Source organism: Pagrus major, chromosome 7, assembly GCF_040436345.1.
Source record: "Pagrus major chromosome 7, Pma_NU_1.0".
NCBI lineage: Eukaryota > Metazoa > Chordata > Actinopteri > Spariformes > Sparidae > Pagrus > Pagrus major.
Genome location: NC_133221.1, coordinates 25159990 through 25184728, shown reverse-complemented (window position 1 = coordinate 25184728; position 24739 = coordinate 25159990). Strand labels below are relative to the sequence as shown.

The 24739-nt window shown below is 40.0% G+C and overlaps 2 protein-coding genes across 2 annotated transcripts; both read left to right on the top strand.

The window, feature by feature from the left end:
- Positions 1 to 239: 239 nt before the first annotated feature.
- ttll10 (tubulin tyrosine ligase-like family, member 10) lies at positions 240 to 10597 on the top strand. The gene is made up of 11 exons (XM_073470220.1): positions 240 to 639; positions 900 to 1050; positions 1294 to 1412; positions 1571 to 1691; positions 3907 to 3992; positions 5968 to 6154; positions 6512 to 6683; positions 7952 to 8092; positions 9444 to 9560; positions 9655 to 9748; positions 9939 to 10597. Exons 1-11 carry the CDS (start codon positions 240 to 242, stop codon positions 10595 to 10597), a joined length of 2247 nt encoding a protein of 748 aa, XP_073326321.1.
- Positions 10598 to 11035: 438 nt separating this feature from the next.
- Positions 11036 to 21871, top strand: LOC141000087 (probable pleckstrin homology domain-containing family N member 1). The gene is made up of 12 exons (XM_073470716.1): positions 11036 to 11236; positions 11628 to 11829; positions 14152 to 14287; positions 15042 to 15188; positions 15473 to 15559; positions 17364 to 17451; positions 17536 to 17672; positions 17779 to 17925; positions 18785 to 18871; positions 19144 to 19219; positions 19673 to 19749; positions 21359 to 21871. The coding sequence occupies exons 2-12, from the start codon at positions 11735 to 11737 to the stop codon at positions 21488 to 21490; spliced, it is 1209 nt and encodes a 402-aa protein (XP_073326817.1). The 5' UTR covers positions 11036 to 11236; positions 11628 to 11734; the 3' UTR covers positions 21491 to 21871.
- The last annotated feature ends 2868 nt before the right edge of the window (positions 21872 to 24739 follow it).

The following is a 24739-nucleotide window of genomic DNA, read 5'->3' as shown; positions in this document are numbered from 1 at the left end:
CAACAATTGTTGAGATATTTCAATCTGAACTAAAGTGATGAACTGACAGACTAATACACTGACACAGCCATCTCATGAGCCATTGTGTAAGCGTGGCTCATGAAAACAATCTCATGTGACAGTACCATCATGTACATGAATATTAATGAAGGGGAAACTCTTCTATTCCTCTCATTATCCACCGAATCAGCAGTGTAACTTGACCCACAATAAAAAGCAACATCTCATTCCTGGTCATAATGTCTGATTACAGGCTCCACCTGTCCTCCCATGTTGGCATATTTCTAGTCATTACCAACGATCTGCAACAACAGGAGGTCATGTCATCTGAGTGCTGGGTGGAGCCCTGCAGCGAGGGCCTGGCAGAGGAGACTGGACAGGAGAACCAACAAGAGGAAGAAGCACAGAAGGAGGAAGTGGAGGTTCCCTGTTGGGACAGCCAACCTGCAGGAAGCCCGAGGCAGGAGGAGGAGCCAGGAGGAGCACACCGGCCTTCATCACCTGACCATAGTGGCATGCAGGAAGTGATATCAGGAGGTGGACGGGGGCAGGTCCAGAGGGAGGGGACACAGACTCGAGGAAAGAGAGAAAGGCTTTCACCCATGACTGTTAAACAGGAAAACCGGGATAGAGGCTCAGGTGCGTGGAGGGAAAAATAAATGCCATATGTTGATCCTTTACTGCAGCATAGTAAAACACAATCCAGCACATTTCAACAATAATAAAATGAAAAGGCAATTTCCATTCAGAGTCATTCTTTTATAGTCTTTGAGGCTGACGGTAGCACTTCCCAGAGTTGACGTAAAAATTCATTAAAATAATTGACATGCACATAGTGATAGAGCTTACTCTATGTGTTTTTTGAATGTGTGCATGCATCATTTCTGTTTGTGTAACAGGTGCCTGCCTGGCGGAGCGATACCTCCGGAGGACCTTCCCCGGGGGTTTGTCGACTTGCTCCTACCCGGACAGGGACAGGGAGCGGCAAGCAGGAGAGCCCCGGGGGGGCGGGCCTTTCTACTTCTTTGGAGGAGCCAATGGGGCTGAAATGTATGTAGAGAAATATGAAACAAAAGAAATGAAAAGTATCAATAAGCATTTGGATTTTAGGTCTTTATAAAGTCTGATCACATTTCAAGATATAAAGCTTTTGGGGATTTTTTGCAAGCAGCAGAAAATCATTCACCTGATGAATATTTTTTGTTTTGCTTCCCTAATCAGCCCTCGTATTCCGTGTGACCCATGACCTCTGGTTTGTTGTAAGATTGATTTCCTCTGTGACTTTTCTTTCAGAGTGAGCAGCTACTGTGAGAGCAGGGGATGGAAGAGGATTTACAACAAGCATAGGGAGGATTTTAGACTGAAGTGGTGTGAGATCAAATCATCAGCCAACTACTGTAACTTCAAAGAAGGTCCAGTTCACCATAAATACCAAGGAAAATGAAAGATAATTGCACATCTGAATCTCAAAAATGAAAATGTTTTCATTTCTGTTATAATTTCCAATAAAAAAGTGTAATTTTGCCTTCCATTCACAGAAAGAAAACTTGACATCCTCATGTGTTCGCAGGTGAACAGTTGCTGTACCAGATTCCCAACAACAAGGTCCTCACCACTAAGATTGGCCTCCTCAGCAGCCTGCGGGAGTACGAGCGAGTCTGCAGCAGGGTCAACCACGGGCGAGGACTGAGGTGAAGTGTACAGCTGTCTTCCTGCTGTTCATTTCTAATCCAGACAGGTTGTGTCTATTGAACACATATACAGATAGAGCAGTCTGTTTCTTTTATACTATTTATAGTTGTTTCACACATCTCCTAGCAACCATCTGGTACCTTCATGTAGATTCAACAGAGGCCCGGCTCTGCAAATACTGATCGAAAGACGTATCAGCCTGTGATACTATGTAATGAACACGGCCAGATTGCATCATCAGAAATCAGGCCTCCCATCTCACACAAGCTCGGTATTGAGCATTATGTGTGTCAATTATGTAAACTAAATAAGTGGTTCATTATTAAAAGTAAATTAATTCAGTTAAAGGAACAGTTCACCCAAAAAATCAAAAATACCATTTATCTATTTTCATTGTTCTGGTGTGAGTTGGCAAATTTCTGAGGTAAAGGTCGTAAAGATGTCTGCCTTGCCTGCATATTATGGAACTAGATGGCACTCGGCTTGTGGTGCTCAAAGTGCCAAAAAAATCATTTGAAAAACTCAACAGTAATGTCTCTTTCTAGAAATCATGACCACAGACCTTGTTGTGTGCAGTTTCATGTAGGGACTATTTTCTTTCTTTTTCATGGACGAGAGGCGTGTGCTAGTAACATGCTGGGATGTTAACATAAATAGGGTCCTCCTGAGCTGTAACATAAGCTAGTTTAGTTAGCTAGGTTTATGAGTCAATGCACGCTGCCATCTGCGGTTATACTGTTGTTGGGTGTACAGTAGTTTGGTAGAAAGAAAATGTCATATATATTTTTTTGGCACTTTAAGCAGCACAAGCTGAGGCCCTTCTAGTTACATACATTATGAAGAGAAGGCAGACATCTCTATAGCCGATATCTCCAAAGCCTGGCCTCACACCAAAACAATCTAGATGGATGTATTTTTGATTTTGGGATGAACTTTCCAAGTTTTACAATCTGATTTGTTTTAATGTGTTAAATGTCTGGTGAATAGAAATAAGTCTTAAATATAAAAAGAACTGCTTTGACGGAATAAAATGTCCAAAGTTCAGACTAATAATTACATACAGCACAGTCTAATAGAAACAACCTGCAAAGTCCCATCATGCACGTGTAGTAAGACAAATGTATCAAATGACCAGTAGTTAATTATACACAGACAGGTCTCTCACAGAAAGGTTTAACTAGTTTTAGAATAATTATTATAATTATAATTAAAATAATTAATAAAGCTACTGCAACAGTAGTACTGCTAAGCTGAAAATGGTAATATATCTGAACATTGACTTACACATGATCACTACAGATGCACCTGCGTCAACTAAACTTGAACTGAAGCTGACAAACTGAATCATGTTGAATACTTTGAAGATATGCGATACTTATAATGGACCAAACTAGTAATAATAATGCCCATTCACAACAAATCCAACATATTTAACATTATTTTCTGCTATTTTCCCAAAACATATTGTAGTATTTTTAATTTCTGAAAATGTTTCACTTACAATTCCAGGCAGCCACAGTCCTCCATTCAAAATTAATTTTCAGAGATGTAAAACTTTATTGAGTCAATTCATCAAGGTGAATATTATTATTTTAAATCAATCAGTAGTCACGGTACAAATATTTTCCCACTCAAGTTACTGTGCAAACATTAAAAGCAAATATGATGGTCACTGTAGTGGATCAACACACTTAAATACATTAATAAGAAAACATGGCTGTCTGAAAGGTACATTTACAACTCTACAGCATACTTTGAAAAATGCTCAGTAGTAATCTAGAGTATGATTCATTTTTGGGGAAAAAATCCTTTTAGCGCCTCATAATTGTGTAGTTTTAACTTAAAGTACATGTTTTATTTATCTAAAATAACTTCTTCAGGCAGTTTCGATTTTCATATTATATTTATGACACTTTTTTTCTTATCTGAGTAGCTGAGCACAAGGCCATTGAATTGGGCTACCACCTTCAACTCAAAATCAAATCAGTTTCATTTATATAGCCCAAAATCACAATCACATTGCCTCAATGGGCTTTACAATCTGTACAGTGAGTGACATCCTCTGTCCTTAGACCCTCGATTCAAGTGAGAACAAACTTGCCATATAAAAAATAAATACAAAACCTTTTAACAGGGAAAAAAAGATGGAAGAAACCTCAGAAAGAGCCACAGAGGAGGGATCCCTGTCCCACCGTGTTGTGTTGTTCCTCACAGGAGGCTGAAAATGGAAGAGTTCATTCCCACTACCTTCCGCATGGATGTGAGGGAAGAGAGGGAGGCTTTCTTTGCCCAGCAGGAGGGTAAAACGCACCATACATCTCAACCTCTAATGTGTTTCTTTACTGATGCAACAACAACACAACACTGGTCCAACTGGATTTGTGTTTGGTTAGTCGGCCCTGCTTTAAAATTAGATAAATCGACCTGTCACGCATCCAACAATGAAAAGAAACAGAATAGTTTGTCTTAGCCAGTGTTAAGACAACAGTTGCCATGGTGATTGTTTAATCAAGAGGTTGAGTTGGACGTTGGAAAATAATGCACTTCACCTCCCATAAGGCCCTGATAAAATCACCAGGGGAACATGCTGTTGCCATAGAGATGAGTCAGCAGAGGGCAGGGCTGAGGCACAAACACAAGGCGCTCCACAGGATGTAAAGCTGCGGCAGCATAAACACGACTGAATACATTTAATATTAAATATCAAACTCATTTTTCTTCATTTTAAGGACTGGAGATGAAATGACCCACTGGTTCCTGTATCGCTTGCAGAGATGCAGACTTGCAGCGTTATGATAAGCGGTGTACAGGTTATAACAAACATGGTTATCACTAAGTAAACAGGAAAAGAGACAGACAGCTGGTTTAGATCTCTGGGTGATGGATGAATCTGTAGAAAGGCAGATGAGAAATGTACAAAACAGACCAAAGAACAGAGTAACAGGAGATTAAAAAGCTGACAACGCTGTGTCTGAAATCTCTCCTTTATTCACCCATTCACTGTTCACCACAGAGCAAACACTCAATATTTCACTCTGTACTGAGAAGTACATCGACACTTTTAGTGTCACATGTCAGTGTTGCAGGAAACATTGAGACTTAGTAAAAGTTGCAATACTAATCAATGTGAGAATACTTATTTCACTGTAGATTAGCCCCCATCAGACTTTTAAATTATATTCTAGGGTTATTATTACAGATGCATCAACATGTAAGCAGCATTTTAATGATGTAGCTTAATGACTATAATTTTAACCACTTTATCTACTGTTGGATATGTTGATGAAGATTCTCAGTCATCCAGGTCATGGTAAAGGTACTGTATCGTAGGCAACTGGACGTGTTTCAGTTTCTTGAAGATGTCTCACGTCTCATCCAAGAGGCTTCTTCAGTTGTAACTAACTTTCAGAACTGGAGTTTGCAGGCTTTTACACTCTGTGTGGGAGTGTCCTTACAGAGTCATTAAGGACACTTGTGGGTTGTTGACCCGACTGGCCTTCATGTGGGTTGCTAGGGCTAGGTGAGCCCAGGTGTGAATGGTTGTTAAGCTGTCTGGGGAGAGAACTCAGTACTGTCTGTAGGTGGGTGATAAGTGATGTCTTAGGCCACCTCCTCTGTTCAATGACTGTCGTTCCAGTTTGCCATAGATGGATTCTTTTACTCCTCTTTCAAACCATCTGTCTTCTCTGGCCAAGGTGTTTACATTGTTGTCCTCAAAGGAATGATTTGTCTCCTTCAGATGTGAGTGGACAGCAGAGTCTTGACCTGAGGAGTTGGCCCTCCTGTGTTGTGCCATTCGTTTATGGAGAGGTTGTTAGGCCCTTTCTAGAGTCAGTATGTAATTTGTCTGTTCTCGGCTACTGTAGAAACATGGCAATGTAAATACTCACGTTAAGTACAAACTACTACTTTATAATCTTAATGTACACATCAGGCAAAGGTGAAGAATTGCCTTACAGGATCAAGAACATACTTTTTTTTTTACACTTTTCAGATTTGAACACTCAAATAAAGTGGCAAAAAATACACATAGTGTTATAAAGACTAAATATGATGTCAGACACAGCTTAAGTCACATTTATTCATAGAATAAAGATGATAATATTACAGAAAAACAGAACAGAAAGAAATACCTTAGCAGCAACAGGATACCACAGAAAATATAGAACAGAGACCTGACAGTCAGTGACAACATCTCTGAACAAAGTTTTAGTCTATTCCAAAACTTTCGTAAGTGTGTTGTTTCACCTGATGTAACTTAACAACTGTTTCCAGGTGTGAGTAACAACGAGAGACAAATGTGGATCTGTAAGCCAACGGGTCTGAACCAGGGCAGAGGGATCTTTCTGCTGAAGTGTCAGGAGGAAGTTGCCGCCTTCAGACTGAAGCTGCAGCACATGGAGGACAGAGGGGCCAGCAGCAAGATGCACCAACACCAGCCTCAGGCTCGCATTGTCCAACAGTGAGTGAACATACTCAGTGACTGGGTCATTAAAGTGAATGTCATGTCACTTTAATCACGTCTACCCCTAAAGGGTAACATTTGTTCTAAGTTTTCAGTGTGTTTGGAAAACGTACAAATCTCCAAAACTGCAGCTACAAGGTTTTTACCTCAACACTGAATACTGAGAACAACACACAGTAGAGAAGATTTGACCATCTGAAACTACTGTGTATACAAATTTTCACTGAATATTTAGACCATTTTGTCTGGGCAATTGTCGTACTTTCAAACGTCTTCTTGTTGATAAATAAAAAATGACACATGTTGATGTAGCTGGTGAAATTATTACAAAGCAAACTGACATTTTTCCCTCAGTTACATCCAGCGTCCGCTGCTCCTGAAGGGGAAAAAGTTTGATGTGCGCTCGTACCTCCTGATCGCCTGCACTGCACCTTACATGGTCTTCTTTTGCCATGGATACGTGCGACTGACCTGTGACCTCTACGACCCCAGCTCCAAAAACCTCTCAGCCCACCTGACCAATCAGGTACACCTTAATACCACAACATAGTCTTTAAACTGTCTTTAAATGACTGAAACAAGTTTTTCCTCTGAAGTTGTGTAACTATCCTTTAAAGACAGAACTCCCACACAGGTTTTAGATTATCTATGGTGAGTCTATATTTGGACATCAGGCAGTCATAGAAACCTCTCCTTGATACATCCTGTCAAAAGAGATTAGGAAATGACTAATACTTGCTAAGCATGTGGTCTGAATAGACTCTATCACGCGATGTATGACCTTTGTGTTACTGTCAGGCAGATATGTTTTACTTCTTTGCAGTTGTTGGGTAATATTTCACTGAAAAACAAAATAATTCTGCCACGCTGCTTGTCAGTCTAATTCTTTCGATTCTGGTTAACACATTTGCGACTACAGAAGGGGTCAACGTGCTGTCATTTACCAGAGTGCCAACATTGAATAAAGCAGTTTCTTTTCGTTATACTGTACAATATTTTGACTGAGATACTGCTGTAGGGATTTTATTTTACTTTTTTCAATAACATAAGAACTTTGTAATATATTCAGTGTAACATACAAAAGTACGAAGATTTTCCAGTTGGCCACTTTTATCTGCCCCAGAAAGACAGAAAGACAAATTGTTCAAAACTAAAATAAAAAATGATAATAATAAAAAAGAAAAGTAGAAATATCACATCAAACACAGTAAATCATGGGTTCCCAAACGTTTTCATGTCAAGGAGCAACAGAATAAATGCACAGTAGACCAGAGACCCCAATTTGAGAGGATTTTGTCTCAAGGAAGTCTGAAGAAAATTGTCTTTAATGTCAATCAATGATCAAATCACAATCAATTAAAACAACAAAATAAAAGATTCACCTGAGGCAATCCACCATGTGATTTGGTTTCAATAAGAATCAATATGCAGCTTTAAAAAATATTTTCGTATACATGTAGTATGTCAGAAATGGTTGCCATGTCTTTTTAGTTTGCTTGTATTGCCACCCAACGTATTCTTCATTCTCTCCATGAGTAAAAACTCTTATAAGTTCTCCAGCCCACTGGAGACATCACTGTTAATTAATGTTAACTGCTTAACTTGTTTAAGGCCTAAAAATAACCATGTAAACTCCCATTTAATCTTAAAAGGGAAAAAAAGGACAAAATCTTTTATATTAATACAGAAGAGATATTTGCGTCCCATCAGTCTTTGGTTGAATAGAGGAAGCGCTGGCTGTGGCACTGTCTCTCTGCTTCATGTGTCTCTGGTCCCCCTGCTGTCTGTCTCCAGTACATGCAGAAGAAGAACCCTCTGTACAGCCAGCTGAAGGAGGACACTGTGTGGTCCATGGAGAGCTTCAACACATACGTCAACGACAGGTTTCGGGTTGCCAAGGGTCTGCCCAGGGACTGGGTGCTGGGCACCTTTGCAGTGAGTGCTGCTGTGGGTCATGGCTCTCGGGGACCAATTACCATTATAATGATGGTTGTTGGCGCTCGCAGCTAATTGAGATTGTGGTTAGGCTCTGATGAGCTCACTCCTGTCTGAGGAAATATCATGTTATTACTGAAAGGAATTATCACACTTGCTGTTTTGGTGGTTGTTTTTATCCATGGTACCTTACAGTACTACAAGCAGTGCACGGTGCATATATTTTAATCAGTTTTATCAGTGGCTGCACCAGTTAGAGAGAAACCTCAAACATTTATAGTGACACACACTTTAAGTACACACAAAAAACCACAATGTGGCCTTTTGGTTCAATAGAAACCTGCCTTGTGTTCCCAACGTAAGTCTGTATACAAGTCAAACTGTCTGTACACACTGTTAAGTGTACAGATGGTGAACTTTTCTATAGTGCTTGTGAAAGCTGCTGAGTATTCTCTGAGCAATTGATCAGACTTGACAAAATATCACCTGTATTACACCCTGCCATCAAGATGCTATCAGTTGCATTATGGGAAGTGCAGGATTTAGGTTTTTAAAGTTTAAATCATACCTCGGACTGAAGGTGGGGGTATCTGGAACTCTTCTGCATCGATAATTTCCATTCTTTTAAAATCTGCCTCTCACAATATCCCCAACAACTGGAAGTGCAATACCACCACTGAAGTACTATCTACTGGCATGTTATAGAAGTGTCTTCACATTGATATTATAAACTATATTACTGTACTAGCACTGTTACTGCTGCTAGTGTAGCTTAGTTTCTCCTCAGTTTCTCTCTTGAAATTACTAAACTTTTATGTCAGGCAGTGTTTTCGCTGTTAAGATGCTAAGGTTAGTGAGATACAGTGATAAGCTTAAAGCTGCGCTAAACAATATGCTTATCTACTAGCTTCTTATCTTAGCATCATTTTGGTTTTCCGGCCAACGGATTTGTCTCTCATTTGCCTTGTTTTCAGCAACAGCAGCTGGCTCATTTCAGCTAAAAAGGACTGATCTGCCAGCACCAAATAGACAGGCAGACGGCTATATTCACCAGGTGGCCTCCAAATGGATGATAACATTTCTGCATGTCTACTTGATGTGTAACTAGCAGCTATTTACTAATACATTTACCACAACAACAAACACAAACCCGGTCACAAGTGAAGAGATCAACAACTGACATAAATAGAGAAGATGAATAAATCATCTTTGAACAATCTTGAACAAATTCAAACACGTCTTCTCAAATATTGTTGCTAAGAGAAAGGCAGTGCTAATATTCTACGTCACTCTGAGGCCTGATGGATGATGGCTTGACTGACTGATTGTTTTTCTGTTCTCCATACATCAGAGGCGCATGCAGCAGATCATGACGCAGTGTTTCTTAGCAGTCAAATCCAAGTTAGACCGCCGACTGGGCTTCTTTGACTTGATTGGCTGCGACTTCATGGTTGACGAGGACTTCAAGGTGGGCGAGACTTTGTGAAATATCTAGGCGGTGGCCGGCATTCAACATGTGTAATAATATGCATGTTTTGGATGTCTTTATGTGCTGTTAACAGGTGTGGCTGTTGGAGATGAACTGTAATCCAGCTCTCCATACAAACTGTGAAGTGCTGAAGGAGGTCATACCCAGAACTGTTGTGGAGGCACTGGGTGAGCGTACTTTTTTCAGTAAATGTTGATAAACTAAATTAACCACAAAACAAAAATGTTCTCACTTCATTTCACTGTGTGCATGGTGCAGTCAAAGTTCCCTTTATTTGATATGTCAGTTTACTCAATGGCTCAACGGGCTGAAGTGTGATACCACCCAATGTGTTTTTATGTGCTGTCACTCCTATAGATTTAACTCTTGAGATCTTCAACAAGTGCCGTCTCAGGCAGAGGATTCTCCCTTTGGCCAGCCAGAGGGAGTTTGTGCTGCTGTACAACGGAGTTTATCCTCCTGATTCAGTGCTGGCCTGCAGCAGGAGCAACACAAGCACTGAACTCAACCAGAAAAGCCCCAAAAAGACACAAAAGACTGAACCCAGAAGATGTAAGTCAGGGATCGAGGGTAGAATTGTGCCGTCAGCGTCCCCTGATAGTTCTGTGAATGTCTCAGCGAGCTGTGAAGGAAGGGGTGGTTTAAAGTCTGTCCACTGTCCCACCACCTCACCTCTCCATCCAAACGCTCCGTCAGTACAGACTGTCAGGAATAAGAACCCCAGGCCTCGAGTCGAACTCAAGCTGAGCAAATGTACTTTGCATCATCATTTGAAGGCTGCAGGTGACGGGGGGCACTCTAAGACTCAGCAGAAGACGAGGATCATCCTGTCGCTGTCATCACCAGCGCTAAGTGAAGGGATCTCCATCCATGGGTCCTCTGGGACAATGACACGATTCCCTCCTCATGCTCCACCTCCTTTGTGTGAGAGCACACAAAGAGCAGAGGATCCCAGTGAAGAAGAGCTCAAAGACGACACAAAGAGTGTAGTTTCTGAGATGAAAGAGGAATTGTGACGCTTTATATGCAAAACAACTTTGACCTTGAGAGCTTTGGCGAAAAAAGTTCCACGCTTTGGACTCATGATGCTGTTTTACTCTCAAAGAAATGATAATAAATGTTTAATGTGACCATGAAGAGTGATAACTGGGCATTTTACTGATGTTTTGTGAGGAAAAAGTCCTGTGATTTGATTTAAAAACAGGCTTTCCTATAATGTTAGACTTGTTAACTGGAATCAAAGCACAAATCCACAGCTGTGGCAAATGGAAAATATATCCATCAGTCATCTTACATCACTTCACAGAAACAAGAGAGCAACTCTTGTGCTGTGGAGAGCCTGAAACACTCAGGCGTGATTGTGTAGCAGCCCTCCCACCATCTTACTGTAATTCTAACCAGGAAGATCAACACAGGGCTCCACTCTACAGTTGTTGTGGCTTGTTGTTTTGACTACAGCCCTTTACCTCTCTATTTCATAACTCATAATTATCTCACTTGCCTATCCATATTCAGGCCGGGTGCATGTAAACACAGGAGGGCATTGGTTCTCATCTTTCCCAACAGGATGCTTGCTTCATCCACATGCTTCTGAAGAACATCAGAGTCCAAGTTATCAACATGAAGAGGTGCCATATCTGTAAAAGCTGCTGACGGTAAGCTCGCCTTTTGAGTGACAGTAGTACCAGTTTTCATTTTCTCGTGCGTTTGTGTCAGCAGGTTCCCAGTCTGAGTTAAGAGTGCAAAAAAACAAACGGAGGAAGCTGCTCACTTCTCTACAGACAGACAGCCAACTGACAGGAAGGAAGGAAGAACTATTACACTTGAAGATAACTTCTTGCCACTTTTATCTTCAATTCCTCTTCAAAAGCATTGACACCTTTCGTTCTCGAGATTCTATGGAAATTTACACTACATGTTGGCGAGAAGGGGGAACTAGAGCTTAGCAGCAACCCCCTCCCTCCCTCCAGCACACTATATCCTCTTTTGGACCCAACCAGCCCCCGTTTTTTTTTTTTTTTTTTCATTTTATCTCTTTGGTTTTAGTGTGGCACACACACGTACACAGTGGGGATGATCGTCTGGGCAGATGGTGCTCAGTGTGTGGACTAGAAGCTGAGACGAGGCAAAGAGGGACAGACTCCCCGTCCGTCATGGGATGCTGCAGTGTGACCCAGAGGCATACTGGAGTGGACGAGGTGGGCCCTGATGAGATCGAGCTGCTGGAACTCTCTGGAGACAATTTAGGGTAAGAGACAAATACAAGTTCACAGATTAAAGCAAAGTAAGTGTTCAGAAATAGAAACACCATGGTGGGGGATTCACACAATCATGACTGTACTTGCATCCAGGAACAAAGTATCACAGAGGAAATAAGAGCTACAGAGAAAGCAGCAGTACCTCAGGATAAATGTGAATTTAATTATCTTTAATGTGCTTATCTTCACAGCTTAAGAGAGAGTGTCTTTTAGGTTTGTTTAAATGTGGTTCTTTTGTGTATCGGCATGTTCAGGAGGAGGAAGTGGTGACAGTCTCTGAACTGAAAAGAGCACTTTTTTTTTCAACCTCTGTGGTTTTATTTGGCATGTCGTGCATCACGTTCTGGAGTTGAGAATGCAAAACAGCAGAGAAGTCAGCCTCCTGCTTAACCTTTATGAAAGAGTGCTATTTCCAGGATGTACACTCTATGTGAGTAACAGGATATGCTTTACATAGAAAACCTCTACACAGAAAAGGTTCTGTTATAAACCCTTTAAATTACAATGAAAACACCTGCAGAACAACATATTACATCCAGATGATTTCCAGCCATCAGCACCCAGCACAACAACAAGGCAGGAGAAATAATTGGCTCCTATTTACTCAACATGAACTTGTGGGACTCAGTGAAGCTGCACTGATGTGATTAGCAGATTACTATAAGACAATGGCTGAAGCATGGCGGGGTTTAATAATAATACAGAGTCAGGGCGGGACAAATCCCTGCTCGTTCTGAGGCTGAGGGATTAGCACAGACTAATCATAACAGTAGCTACTCGTCCTTATGTGCGGCTGTTTGATAATTACTGCTTATAGTTGCAGGTCACTCGGGTTTGACTGTTGTAAAGATGCACACTTGTACGTAGATACACACGCAATGCAGCAGGTATGTTTTATGATAGAAATGTACACACAAATCAAGAGCTGTGTCCAAATTCCAAATATAGTAATTGTTTAAAGTATAAAACTGCTCACTAATATTTATGGTGAGAGGATTTTGGCTGTGAATGTACAAGAAATGTACGTACCTGCGCTTCCAGGCATTGACGCAATGTGTGCACCAAACAGTAAATTTACACAGAGAATGAAAGATATCTCCAAAGATTAAGTGCGTTTATTGTTATTATTTCATTTACTTAATGTTTTAATAGAGGCAAGTAAATATCATGGAGGTAGTCCATAGATGGGCCTGTAGAATGAATACAAAACAGCACAAAACAATACAATTCATGACACCATTCACAACTACATGGCTGATACTTAAACTTGAGTATAACACTCTATAATAGCCATCATTATTACATGGTAAATGTATAGCTAATTAAACTTGAAATGTTAATGTTTATAAACCATTTATTAAACAACTGTAAAGGTTTAGAAACATCAGTTGCAATTTTATAATGGCCATCCAAATTATGTTTACAGATGAACTACACAGTATTTATTAACCATTTACAAAGTATTACAAACATCAGTTGGAATTTTACAATTAACAATTCTTAATAAATGGTTTATAAGGTATTTCATTGAATTACAGTAACTATTAACTCAAGTTTAATTAACTATTAACTAAAGTTTAATTAACTATAAACCTCCCATTTATTAATGATGGTTATTATAAAGTGTTACAGAGGCTTTACCAAAGGGCACCGAACAAGAGCGAGGTGTCACTCAGCTGCGTATTCAGACATTTATGGATGGGTTTGATACTGGCAATGTAATGAAATGATCAAAAGTTAGTGTATTTAATATGGCTTATCTGCTTCCCAATCTAAATGTTAAGATGATAGCTGCACATCATCTGTCTATCATCAAAACCAGTTTAAAGTTAATATGTGGTACAAACTAATGTATGGTCTTATGTCTGTGATGGACAAAGGCTGCAAAATATATTGGTGAAGGGTCAGCAGGCGGGACTGTCTCTGCTCTGACGTCTGTAATCTGATTATGTCTGGCTGCTGCTGGGCTGCAGGGGGGTCAAGACAAGTCATTTAAATTGTGATATGTCCTATTGCTCATCAGTCTCTATACAGTATATCTTCTTTTAGGCTCACCATCATGAAACACATACAAACAGGAGCTCACAATCATGGACAGTTTAGCTTCCTGTCTGCCTGACACACACGTTTTTGGACCAAACAGAACGTAAACTCAAATATTCACACTGTACAACAAGGACCAGTAGCTGAACCCACATCCGCGCTACAATGAGGCCACCGAGCTAACCACTGAGCCACTGTGGCCTCAGCATTGACTGCTGCTACGTGACAGTCCTCACTGATTAACTGTGTTAACATGTGTGTGTATTCAGGGTGTGGAGTCTGGGAGAAACCAGGCTTCAGCTGTCAGTGAGGAACAGCAGGGACGAGCAGAAGCCACTACCACCGCCGCTGCCACCACCACCACCACCACCACGCTACCCTTCAGTACGACACCTGGAACAAGAGGTCACTATGTGTGTGTGATGAGTGTGTGATGAGTGTGTGGTGTGCAGGACATTGAAAAAAGACAAGCGGAAACTTCATGGTGCAGTGTTCACAGTCAGAACACAACGTGTGGCTCATTATGGCAAACACTTTGACACTTTTTTGTGCACAAGCAGAGTGTGGCGAGATGTGCCACACATGAATATCAACAGTTTCCAGTCAGTGCTGTTATTTGTGTTGAGGCCAGACACGCTGTAAACACACTGTATGAATTTCCATGACAGAACTGAGAGATTCTGCATCCTCTGTTTGGTGTGATTCAAACTTTACGGGAAACAAAGGAGGAGGAAACACTGCAGCACAAACTGGAGTTTTTACACTTCTTTCCACTTGAATGAGCAGCCAAACTCCTAGAGAACAAAACAACACGGTCCTCATGCATTTATGTCTAGAAGAACAGACGGTATTTTAATTTTAGATATCAAATTCCCCTGAATTGTGCAACATCTTGCCCAAACAACAAACACTAGACGCTTGCTACAGTGAAACAATCTCCAATTTGCTGAGCAATGCATGACTCATCACATGTGGCCACATATAAATACTGGTGTGGTGCGTGTAAAACAAAACACACACAGCATGCACGGTAATTACAGCAACATACAAGGTTTATAAGAAATTAGGGAAAATGGCCGCCCACTAGAAGAGCAACAAAATATTCAAAACTACATATTATAATCAAGAGACATGTGCTGATGCAGTTTTGTGTCTGTAGGTGGTGCTATGGGGCAGGAGCAGAGAAGAGTTGCACCACAGGATTTACTCCAAGCAGCCAATCAGGGAATGGGAGGGCCAACCTCCCCACATGTATGGAGAGATCATCCACTCCTCCCTGGTGTCCCTCTACAACAGCTACACACAGGTAACATGGCACCACCCACGGGAGTCAGCTGGGAGTTATGAGGTGTGGCTCCATCAGTGCTTCATCAATACAATACCCCAAACTGATTAAAAGACTAACTTCTGTCTTTAAAGCTACACCTTTTCTTGTTCTTAACATAAGACATGAGCATACAGTTGATGGAGCCTCTGATCAAACTGTCTGAGAACTGAACACGATGAATTAATGATCAGGAGTCAGTGTGCTGCATTATGTTTAGCTTTTCTGGTGTTAAATCTGTGCCACGTCTTTGTTTGGTCCTTCAGGGATCCAGTGAACACTTCCTGGTGTTGTTCTCTTTCCACCTGCTGATCCTCTCCCTGGACCACTCTCGACAAGACTTCATTTATGAGGTATTCTTTGTAAATTTCGCTTTAAAAAGACAATTACCCCAAAATGTAATACAGTGGTTATGAGTGGATACATTTCAAACAAGTTACAGACAAACCAACGCTAGTAGTCTCAAAACAGAGGTCCCCGAAAATGAACACAGGACATGAAACCAAACAACTGATTAAGTTATATTTATACTTGGTCAGCTGAAAGATGTTTGTAAGCTGTCTGGTAATCTTTAACCACAACACAGATCAAATGACTATGACAGTGAAAGGTGTCATCACTGTGACTCAGCTATGCAGTTGTCCTCAGCTCTAAATAACGTTTTTGTTTATAGTACTCATTGATTTCATCTTCAGCAGCAACAGGCAGCTGTTTTCAAAATGTTATTCTGATAAGGTCACTGTAAACTACGTGCTCAGCACCAAACAGAGGACAGAAGAAAGTTAGCAACTACCTTTTGACCATAATGGAGCATTAGGCCGCGAGAGAGACAGATATTTCCCTCGGCAGCTCCACAGTGAACTACAAAAAAGTTGAGTGAAAAGTGGACATGCATTCTCGATTACAACGCTAATGTTCCTCTGTATCTTCTGGATGTGTAAATTACAAATGTTGTCTAATTCAGCAGCCATCACAGCTTTAACGTGATAATGCTGTATGTCAGTGAGGCGTTTACGCCTTGTTCTGCTGCCCCCAAGTGGCAGAATCATTGAATATGAGACCATTTGTTTTTTATGAAACAAAGGTGTTTCCTATTGAACACTTCAAGATTTTTAAGATGGTGGATTTTTATAAAGTTTCATCAAAAGCCAACAAATGTGTTATATGCCTTGTAGGAAACATCTTTAAAGATACATTCTTCGACTGGCTCTCATAATCAAAAAACTGTATAAAGCCTAATTACATTTGAAAATTTTGTCAGAATAAAATACTGTTAGCTCATGAACGTGTGTATGTATGTGCTAAAAACTAAAAGGTGGCATTTATGTTAAGAGTACTCAGTAGACTGGCTTTTTTTAGACAGTACCCAATTCACCTGAAAAAGCTGAGTAATAATGCAACTGTCAGTATATTCGTCAAATCAAAACTGACCAGAATCATGACTTTTAGTTCCTGGTATATGTCAAGCTCCAAAACCACTGACTTCTACACTCTGCTTTGTGCGTTTAACTTTCAATTTTGTACTTAAGTTTGAAGTTACTGTAAAATGTGTATGATTAAATATTTACATGTAAAAAAGTAATCAGAACTGATAGAACAAGGGAGTTAAATGGCACGTTTTCTTCAATTATCTGACGTATTTTATCCGGTGTCATGTTGAAGTCTGATTCCTATTGACGTGTGTCATCTACCGACCTTAACCCGCACCGCTGGGTGGCAATTCTGAATGGAGGGCAACATTATTTGACTGGAGATCAGACTTTGTCATTGGACGGTATCTTATATTGCGTCATTAATAGGGAATTTTAACTTTAAAATGTTTCCATGTACTGTATGTGGATGGATTATTAATTTGCACTGCGTTGTCTTAGGCCCAAGTTCACATACACATTTTTCTCTAGAATTTAAAACATAGCATCACCATCAAGCCAATGCAGTGAATTTGACATTTTTTAATTTACGCATGTAAGAGATGGTTTAACATGTAGACGTGACATGAACTGACACATCTCATTTGATGTAACAAGTACTAATACTGCAGAATAATGACAACCCGTGTTGATGTTTGTGTTGTTTTCCTGCATAATAGTCTCTTTAAAAACGCTGAAGCACAATGACAGACATGATTTTTAAGTTTTGCCTTCTCTTGTCTCGCAGGGCATCCTTCCCCTCTCTGGACTTTCCTTACAAGCCGTCTCCGTGGACCCTGACACGTCGCATTCACCACACATGTTTGAGATCAGCAGTGAGTCAGTGGAAATTACCAAGTTCAGCTAAGACATGGGGATGCAGTGTAAAGCACTGAGCATGAGTTATGTTTTTCTTCCAGGTCCAATGATGGATTCCAAGGTCTTCGTATGTTCCAGTGCTGCAGACTTACAGAAGTGGATAAAACACATAGAAGAGAGGAGATGCAAGTCTATGACACAACCCATGAGTCCCTCCCACTGCGCTCTCTCCTATCTAGTAATGACTAACTGTTGTTTATCTGGTTACAACTGTGCATGAAAAAGCATAAAAGCTTTCAATGTTTTTGGTGGTAAAATGATTGAATGCAATATTTCTCCCCTAGTTACCCTGCGATGAGCACTGGAAAAGAGAAGAACTGAAAAATTACTTACTACAAGCCCCGATATGGCAGTGGGAGGGCTCGCCAATACAGCACATGGGTCAGCCGGGCTGCATATCGATGGTCCATATCATCAACACACAGAGACAGGTAATAAATACTCTCACACTGTATTAATAACTACAACATGTCAGTGTTTGCCAGTCAAACACATATAGAAGACCAGAGATGACTTGTGTGTTATTCTTTTTGTATGTTTTATAGTCTCATGATGATCACAAAATCTTGACATTAGAAGTTTTGTTTTCCTGGAATCAAAAAAAAATTCTATTTTACACGTGCTAAACAATTATTTGATGGCACAGCTACACAACTCGTGTGTTGAAATGATGGAAGAATGTCATCACATCAAGCTTGTTTTGTTAGAATAGCAAAACAAATGTGGCTTTTCACCAGTTTGCACCGTTTTTTCTTTTGTATCATAAAACGTAATTTTAAGTAAGTCAGGTTTCATGTTAAATTTGACCTGCTGGCATACAATGTGTCATTCACTGTAGCGGCTGACATCGCTCTCAAGGATGGTGACATTTATTTAACAGAAACTGTAATATTTTCTCAAATTAACAGAGAAAATATGTATATATGATAAATGATAAATCTGGTTTATTAACATTGTAATCACAATGTTTAGTGCTGATCCCTGGGAACATGGTGACATTAACACAAGAATTACTGTAGTTTGTTATAATGAAGGGAGACACACAGGCGGCAACACTTAAACAAGTACAACGTAACCACATTAGTATATCTCAAAAATGTGACACAAGTTGAAATAAACTGCAATAATTCTTTAAAATGCAACTTGTGGCACATGTGAATATGGTAAATATCCAATCCATACAATATTATAGAGAGATTATTTTCTGTGTCACAGTATTTTGTCAGTTGTATTATCTGTATCTGACAGTTTACAACAATAATAGAGACATTGTTGGCTTTGTTCTCACAGGGACTCCAGGAGAGACTGATGGTTCTCTTCCCTCAAGACGTCCTGCTGCTGTCAGTCGACAACAAGCGTCTGAATATAAGATATGAGGTAGTGTAAAATGACTCTATGGGAAAAATCCATAATAATACCTCGTCCACCACTGTGGCAAGGCTACGTGTCCCGCTAATCTTTACACCGTGCTTGTTCTTTTGACACGATGACATATAACATGGGTGGAACATTTTGTAACTCACACCTGCCGCCCACAACATCACTCAGTGGATCTGAGTCAGAAGAAAGGAAGAAAATGAGGTTCTTGTTGTACAATCATGGTTCAACTTCTTAAATAATTTATTTTTCCCCCATATCCTTTGTAACAGGGCAGGTTGCCCCGACACAGCATCAAAGCAGTGGAGAGGTCAGCCCTGCCTGGACGGCTGGAGTTTGAGCTGATAGGTATGAACATGTGACATCAATACCTTTTTTTCTAAACATTGCATTGGATTAAAGGTGCAATATGGAAAAAATGTTTGTTGAAAACATCCAACACTTAACCAACATTATCAACAGAATGTGAAGGAATAACATTTTTGAAGTTTATGACGTGCTATGTGTTGCAAAGCATGTTTAGCATGCTAACCAGCTAGCGACGGCTTGACCTGGTCCAAAACTCCTGTGCCAGCAGAGTAAACACTGTCACCTCCCAAGTGCTCCAAGCTCCCATTTGGACTGCTAGGTGCATTGCTAACTGAGCTAATTAGCTAACAGCAGTGACAGTTGGTACACTGCCCCCTATTTGTATGAACAACATACTCAACATGTGGCCAGTTCTTACATATTGCACCTTTAAAGCGAGACTCAGTGCAGTGAGGAATACTTTGGTTTGATATGATCTCTGTTGTGTTTCAGGTGAGCTGATGGAGCCGCTGCTGATCTCTTGTGTCTGTCAGGAGGATTATTGGAACTGGATCTTTCAACTACAGCAGGTTAGACTGTCAGTGCTGTGTGACATCTTAAAGTACAAAGTATGAATAATGAATGAATAAGAAGTTGGTGAAGGATAATTCATGGACCTTAACACAATGCTAAAAGAGGCTAAAAGAGCTGAGAAGAGCTCAGGGGAACTGAAGAGGTGGTGAATATATGGGCAGCACGGTGGCACAGTATCCCAGCTGGTGTAGGGCCTTTCTGTGTGGAGTTTACATTTTACTTACTTGGGTTTCGTCTGGGTGCTCTGGTTTCCCCGCCATCAACACATGTATATTCTCCAGTCGGTGCCTTTGACCAAGGCCTGACCTCTGACCTTTAGCTGGTCCCTGGCTGCTGTACGTTGGCTGCCTACTGCTTCTCAGGGTTGTGTTGAATGCAGAGAACAAGTTTCACTACATTGTACATTGTATGACTGTATGTGATTCATTTACACTTAATAACTTGATCTATTATTAAGTAAGAAAAAATATATACGGCTGTAATACAGATTTAAAAGCGCAATATGTAAGAATTGGCCTCTTGTCGAATTCACCATGAGTAACTGCTAAATGCTGCTAACTGAAGCTGCTATTAGCTAGTTAGCTCTATTAGCCATGTATTTAGTGGTTCAAACTGGGATCTTGAAGCACCACTAGCACAGGAATGTTGGACAGGAATGGGCTTTTGCTAACTGGTAACTGTTGATAATGTTTCAAACTACATTTCATACATATTGCACCTTTACAGTTTTTATTATTAATCAACTCACCCAAATATGAATCCTACCTGAAGCCTGGTTTATAATTGTATATACTGGGCGATATAATATAAAGGACCATACTGGTGGTGTTGCATGTTTCAGCCCAGTGATATGTGGGTTATGTGCTGAGAGCAGGTCAATGTCTGTAATTTGCCTCTCAGATTATCCATTTGACTAGTTTTTAGAGGTTGGAGGGAGACATCAGACAACTATTCAGCATTTTTCAGGAAAATAGCAAAGACTTAGGCTGCTATAATTGATATTTTTGTATTCACAGTGCATCAAATGAATATGTGTAATGATGATTAGAATGTCTCCAAATGCAGCAGGCGATCATTTTCAGCAAATAAGCTCCAATAACCTACTGTACACTACCTGCCCAGGACAAAATGACACACAGCTAGTGAACACAGTGGAGCATTTAGCGGCTAAAGAACCAGACACTTCCTGCAGACCAAAGCAGAGCTAAAAGGACAGTGATCATTTGACTTACATCACTCCACATAAATGTTTATGTTGCTCCATATCTGCAGGATGTGTCAATTAGCAACTGTCTATTAAAGAGGATCCCAGCCACTGTTTCCAGCCTATTGATGCTAACCATATTATACTACATGCTGCAGTGTTTATTAGTTCTGTTCACAACTTTCCTATCTTAGTTTGGTATGAAAATCTACTTGTACAGACTTGTTTGAGATCAAAAGTACAGATTATTTTGAGCTTCCTTGGGATTATATAGCAGATACAAGAAGTTATGGGACAAACTCTTCTTTCGTATAGCCGGTCATGGTTTCCTTGATTCTCAAAAAATACTTTTTGCCGTCATAAAGTGTTTGCATCAACACGCTTTTCTGTTTGATCTGCAGCCAGACAGAAGCAGCCACGTTACTGTGAGTCACCCTGCACCTCCGATCATGCCAAAGCTGCAGAGGAGCAGGAAGGAGTCCCAGGAGCCGATGATAACAAGCAACAAGTGTCACATCAACGGACGCAGCTGACTCAACAGAAAAAGCCTGAAAGTTCACTGTAATTATAAATCCAACATGTAGATAGTGTGTACATATTACTTTCATGTCTAACTGTGCCACAAAATGGAGTGAAGATGTTCTCTGAAGTGCTCTCACCCTCATTTTGACATATCTGGGTGATTTTAATTTTGACTCTGAGGGACTGAGAGGACGCTTATAGTTCACTTTCATGTGGGGACAAACAGAAACAAGGTCATGACCCAGTTTAAATTCAGACCACAGCTGAAGAAATGTTAGCTGTAGAAACTGTAGAGAAGACAGAACTGACAAATCTGTACATATGTAGCTTTGATGTCTTTACCATAAAATACACAGTGTTTGACTTTTTCACAATAAACTCTAAAATAATAACCGAGTCATTCATTCAACACAACATAAACTGGAAGTATCTGTATTTATTTCAATGGTTAAACATTTACAGTAGTGAGCACAGATCCAGTAAACATCCAGTGTGTTACAGTATTTCAATTTATCGTGGTATTAGAAATGAATCAAACTGGAAAGTTCAGAGTTATTGAATGTGGTAATATTTGTTCATATAAATTACACTCATAAAAGTAAATGAACCATTTTCTACTCTTTATACATGAAGCCATCTACAGTAAAGTACATTTACATCAGAATCTCCTTAGAGAACGACCAGCTAGAGGAGTATAAATACACACGCTGCAACAGCAACCACTTAAATTACAACTAACAACGCAGATATAAGGGGGAAAAGGGTTATAAACATGTCATGTGCCACTGGAAGAGTTTACATCTGAATGTTGATTATAGTGGTTCATTAGCAAAAGGCCTCGGCTCAGTCACACTGCGCTGTCGGTCATTTGGGGATGTTTACACTTAATCAGGGGAACGATGTGGATGATTAAGGCCTAAACGTCATTCAGTGCTTCGTGTGTGACAGTATTACTAGATCTTTTATGATTAGTGTTATACAATAATGTCTAGCTTTTTTTCCAGTGGGACGAGCTAAAGTTTTATTATGAGCACATGTGAAGATAAACCTGCACATTTACCACACAGACTGTCCATGTAAATGCATCAAGGTGAATTTGGTATATGTTCATTTCCTCCCCACTTGTTTTTAAAGGACAGGGCTGGTGTTTACCATATATTTATTTTTACTATCAACAAATGTAATAAAAAGACCAAAACTTACATGTCCAACCTTCCCACTCTGTCTGTGCCACTCAATCCCAAATCCAACTTGTTCCTACTGAAAACGTAAATCTTTTAAATAAGTCACAAATATGTGGTTTCATTTTTGAATGAGGCTAAATGTTTCCTTTAAAAAGCTGGGCACTGTAGTTTCTAGTAAACATTACTTTAACAGGAATAAATAGTGCATTTGTTGGGGACTATTTTCAGCTGCGGATTAATACACATTTGGTGCTGTAGTCAGGATTTACATGAGCAGAATGATGTTTATGTGATTGACTTAACATAGACTACAGTGTGTGTGTTAATAGTAACATGTCACCCGTCAGTGGGGCTGAATGATGTGTTTCTGAAAGTTTTTGGAAAACATGAGCTGTGTTTTCATTTAACTGAAATGTCAAAAAGACAGAAGAAGATGCAAATGAGTCATGTTTCTATCTGCTGGTTTGGCTCGACTAAACTAGGCTATGCAAATAGTGGTATAGTCTACGTTATGCATTGCTGCAAGAAGAAGAAGACGAAGACGAAGACGAAGAAGAAGAAGAAGAAGAAGAAGAAGAAGAAGAAGAAGAAGAAGAAGAAGAAGAAATAAATGCAGTCGCCTTGGCCATCCAAAAGGGAATGGGGGAATTAATATGGTAAAGGGAATCTTTATATCCAGGAAGATGGCAACAGCAGACACAGCTTCTTCTTCTCCTTCTCTCGGTGCAGAAACAGTTCATCTGTCCTGAGTTAAAGGCAGTGTTTTCCATCTATCATTAAGGTCATTAACCATTTTTTTGGGTGCGTTTTTTCAAATCACGGCGTCTCCGTGAACCATTAATGCTATACTTCCACATGTGTATAAAAAAAATGTATACAAAAACCAGCTAAGGGAACTCTATGGAATATTGTAATAAGCTATATTGTGGTATATATTCAGTATTTGTGGCTTTGAATGCATATACAATACTTGTCAGTAGGATCAATTCTTTGTACGTTTTGGTCTGTTCATAAGCTTTGTTGAAAGTAATAAAAATACAGAATATAGTCAGAAAATAAAGGTATTTGTGTAATCTAGCTTTGTAAAGAGGATAGTCTGTCCTTCATTAATTACAGTTACAGTAGAATTGTGAAAATCGTCTGAAGAAAAAAGGAAATGAAACCATCATTCTGTAGTCGCCTTGTCTGGTCAACCATCAGAGTTCACGCAGTAGAAACTGTTAATGGGTATTTATAGAATATACAGGAGGGGGCTAATTTAATAAAAGGATCTTTGAACAATCCACATCTTTTAATACAAGAATGGAGATCTGAACTGTTGCACACTGACACACCGCAGTGTATCAGATATTGTATGGACTTACAAGAAATACACATCAGGCTATAATTTCCTCTCGTAGCTAATGTAAATTTGTGTTGAAACAGGTTCAGTGTGAACAGACGAAAAATAAACGGCCTGATGTGTCCGGGTGCAGCTCAGCAGCAGGATCTGCCTCCAGCTGTTCTCTGCTCTAATGATACGGAGCTCAGCTGAATGCACAAGGCAGTGAAAAGAGGGATTCCTGCCACACATGACAGAAGACAAATGCAGCAACACTACTTGAGTTAGCCTCGTTCTACTTTTCTCCACTGACTTGAACTGAGAATTGTGCACATACACCTTTGAGTATGTTTACATTTACTACCTGTGCTGGTAAATGTGCATCCCTTGTACACCACGTTTACCACAGAGATGCTTTAAATGCATTCACAGAAAGCATGTATGAAGTGATTTTTCCTATGAAACTGTTCGAAATGTCCTGATGTGAACTTTTGGCTCTTATTTTATAAAAGCCTTTGAAACTACAAAATTAAAGGAGCAATTCAAGCTTTGCACTTTCAGCTAGCATATTAATGGAAATGGCTGACACACACTTTAGCATCCACGTGAAGAGCAGTCAAACATGACTCATTGTGGCACCTGCATACAAAATGTAGGCCCCACCATCCATCTAAAAATGAAAAAAATTATCCAGAAGCTTAACAATTAACAACTGAGATGAACCTTTGACACACGACACGTTGCAGTAAAGATGG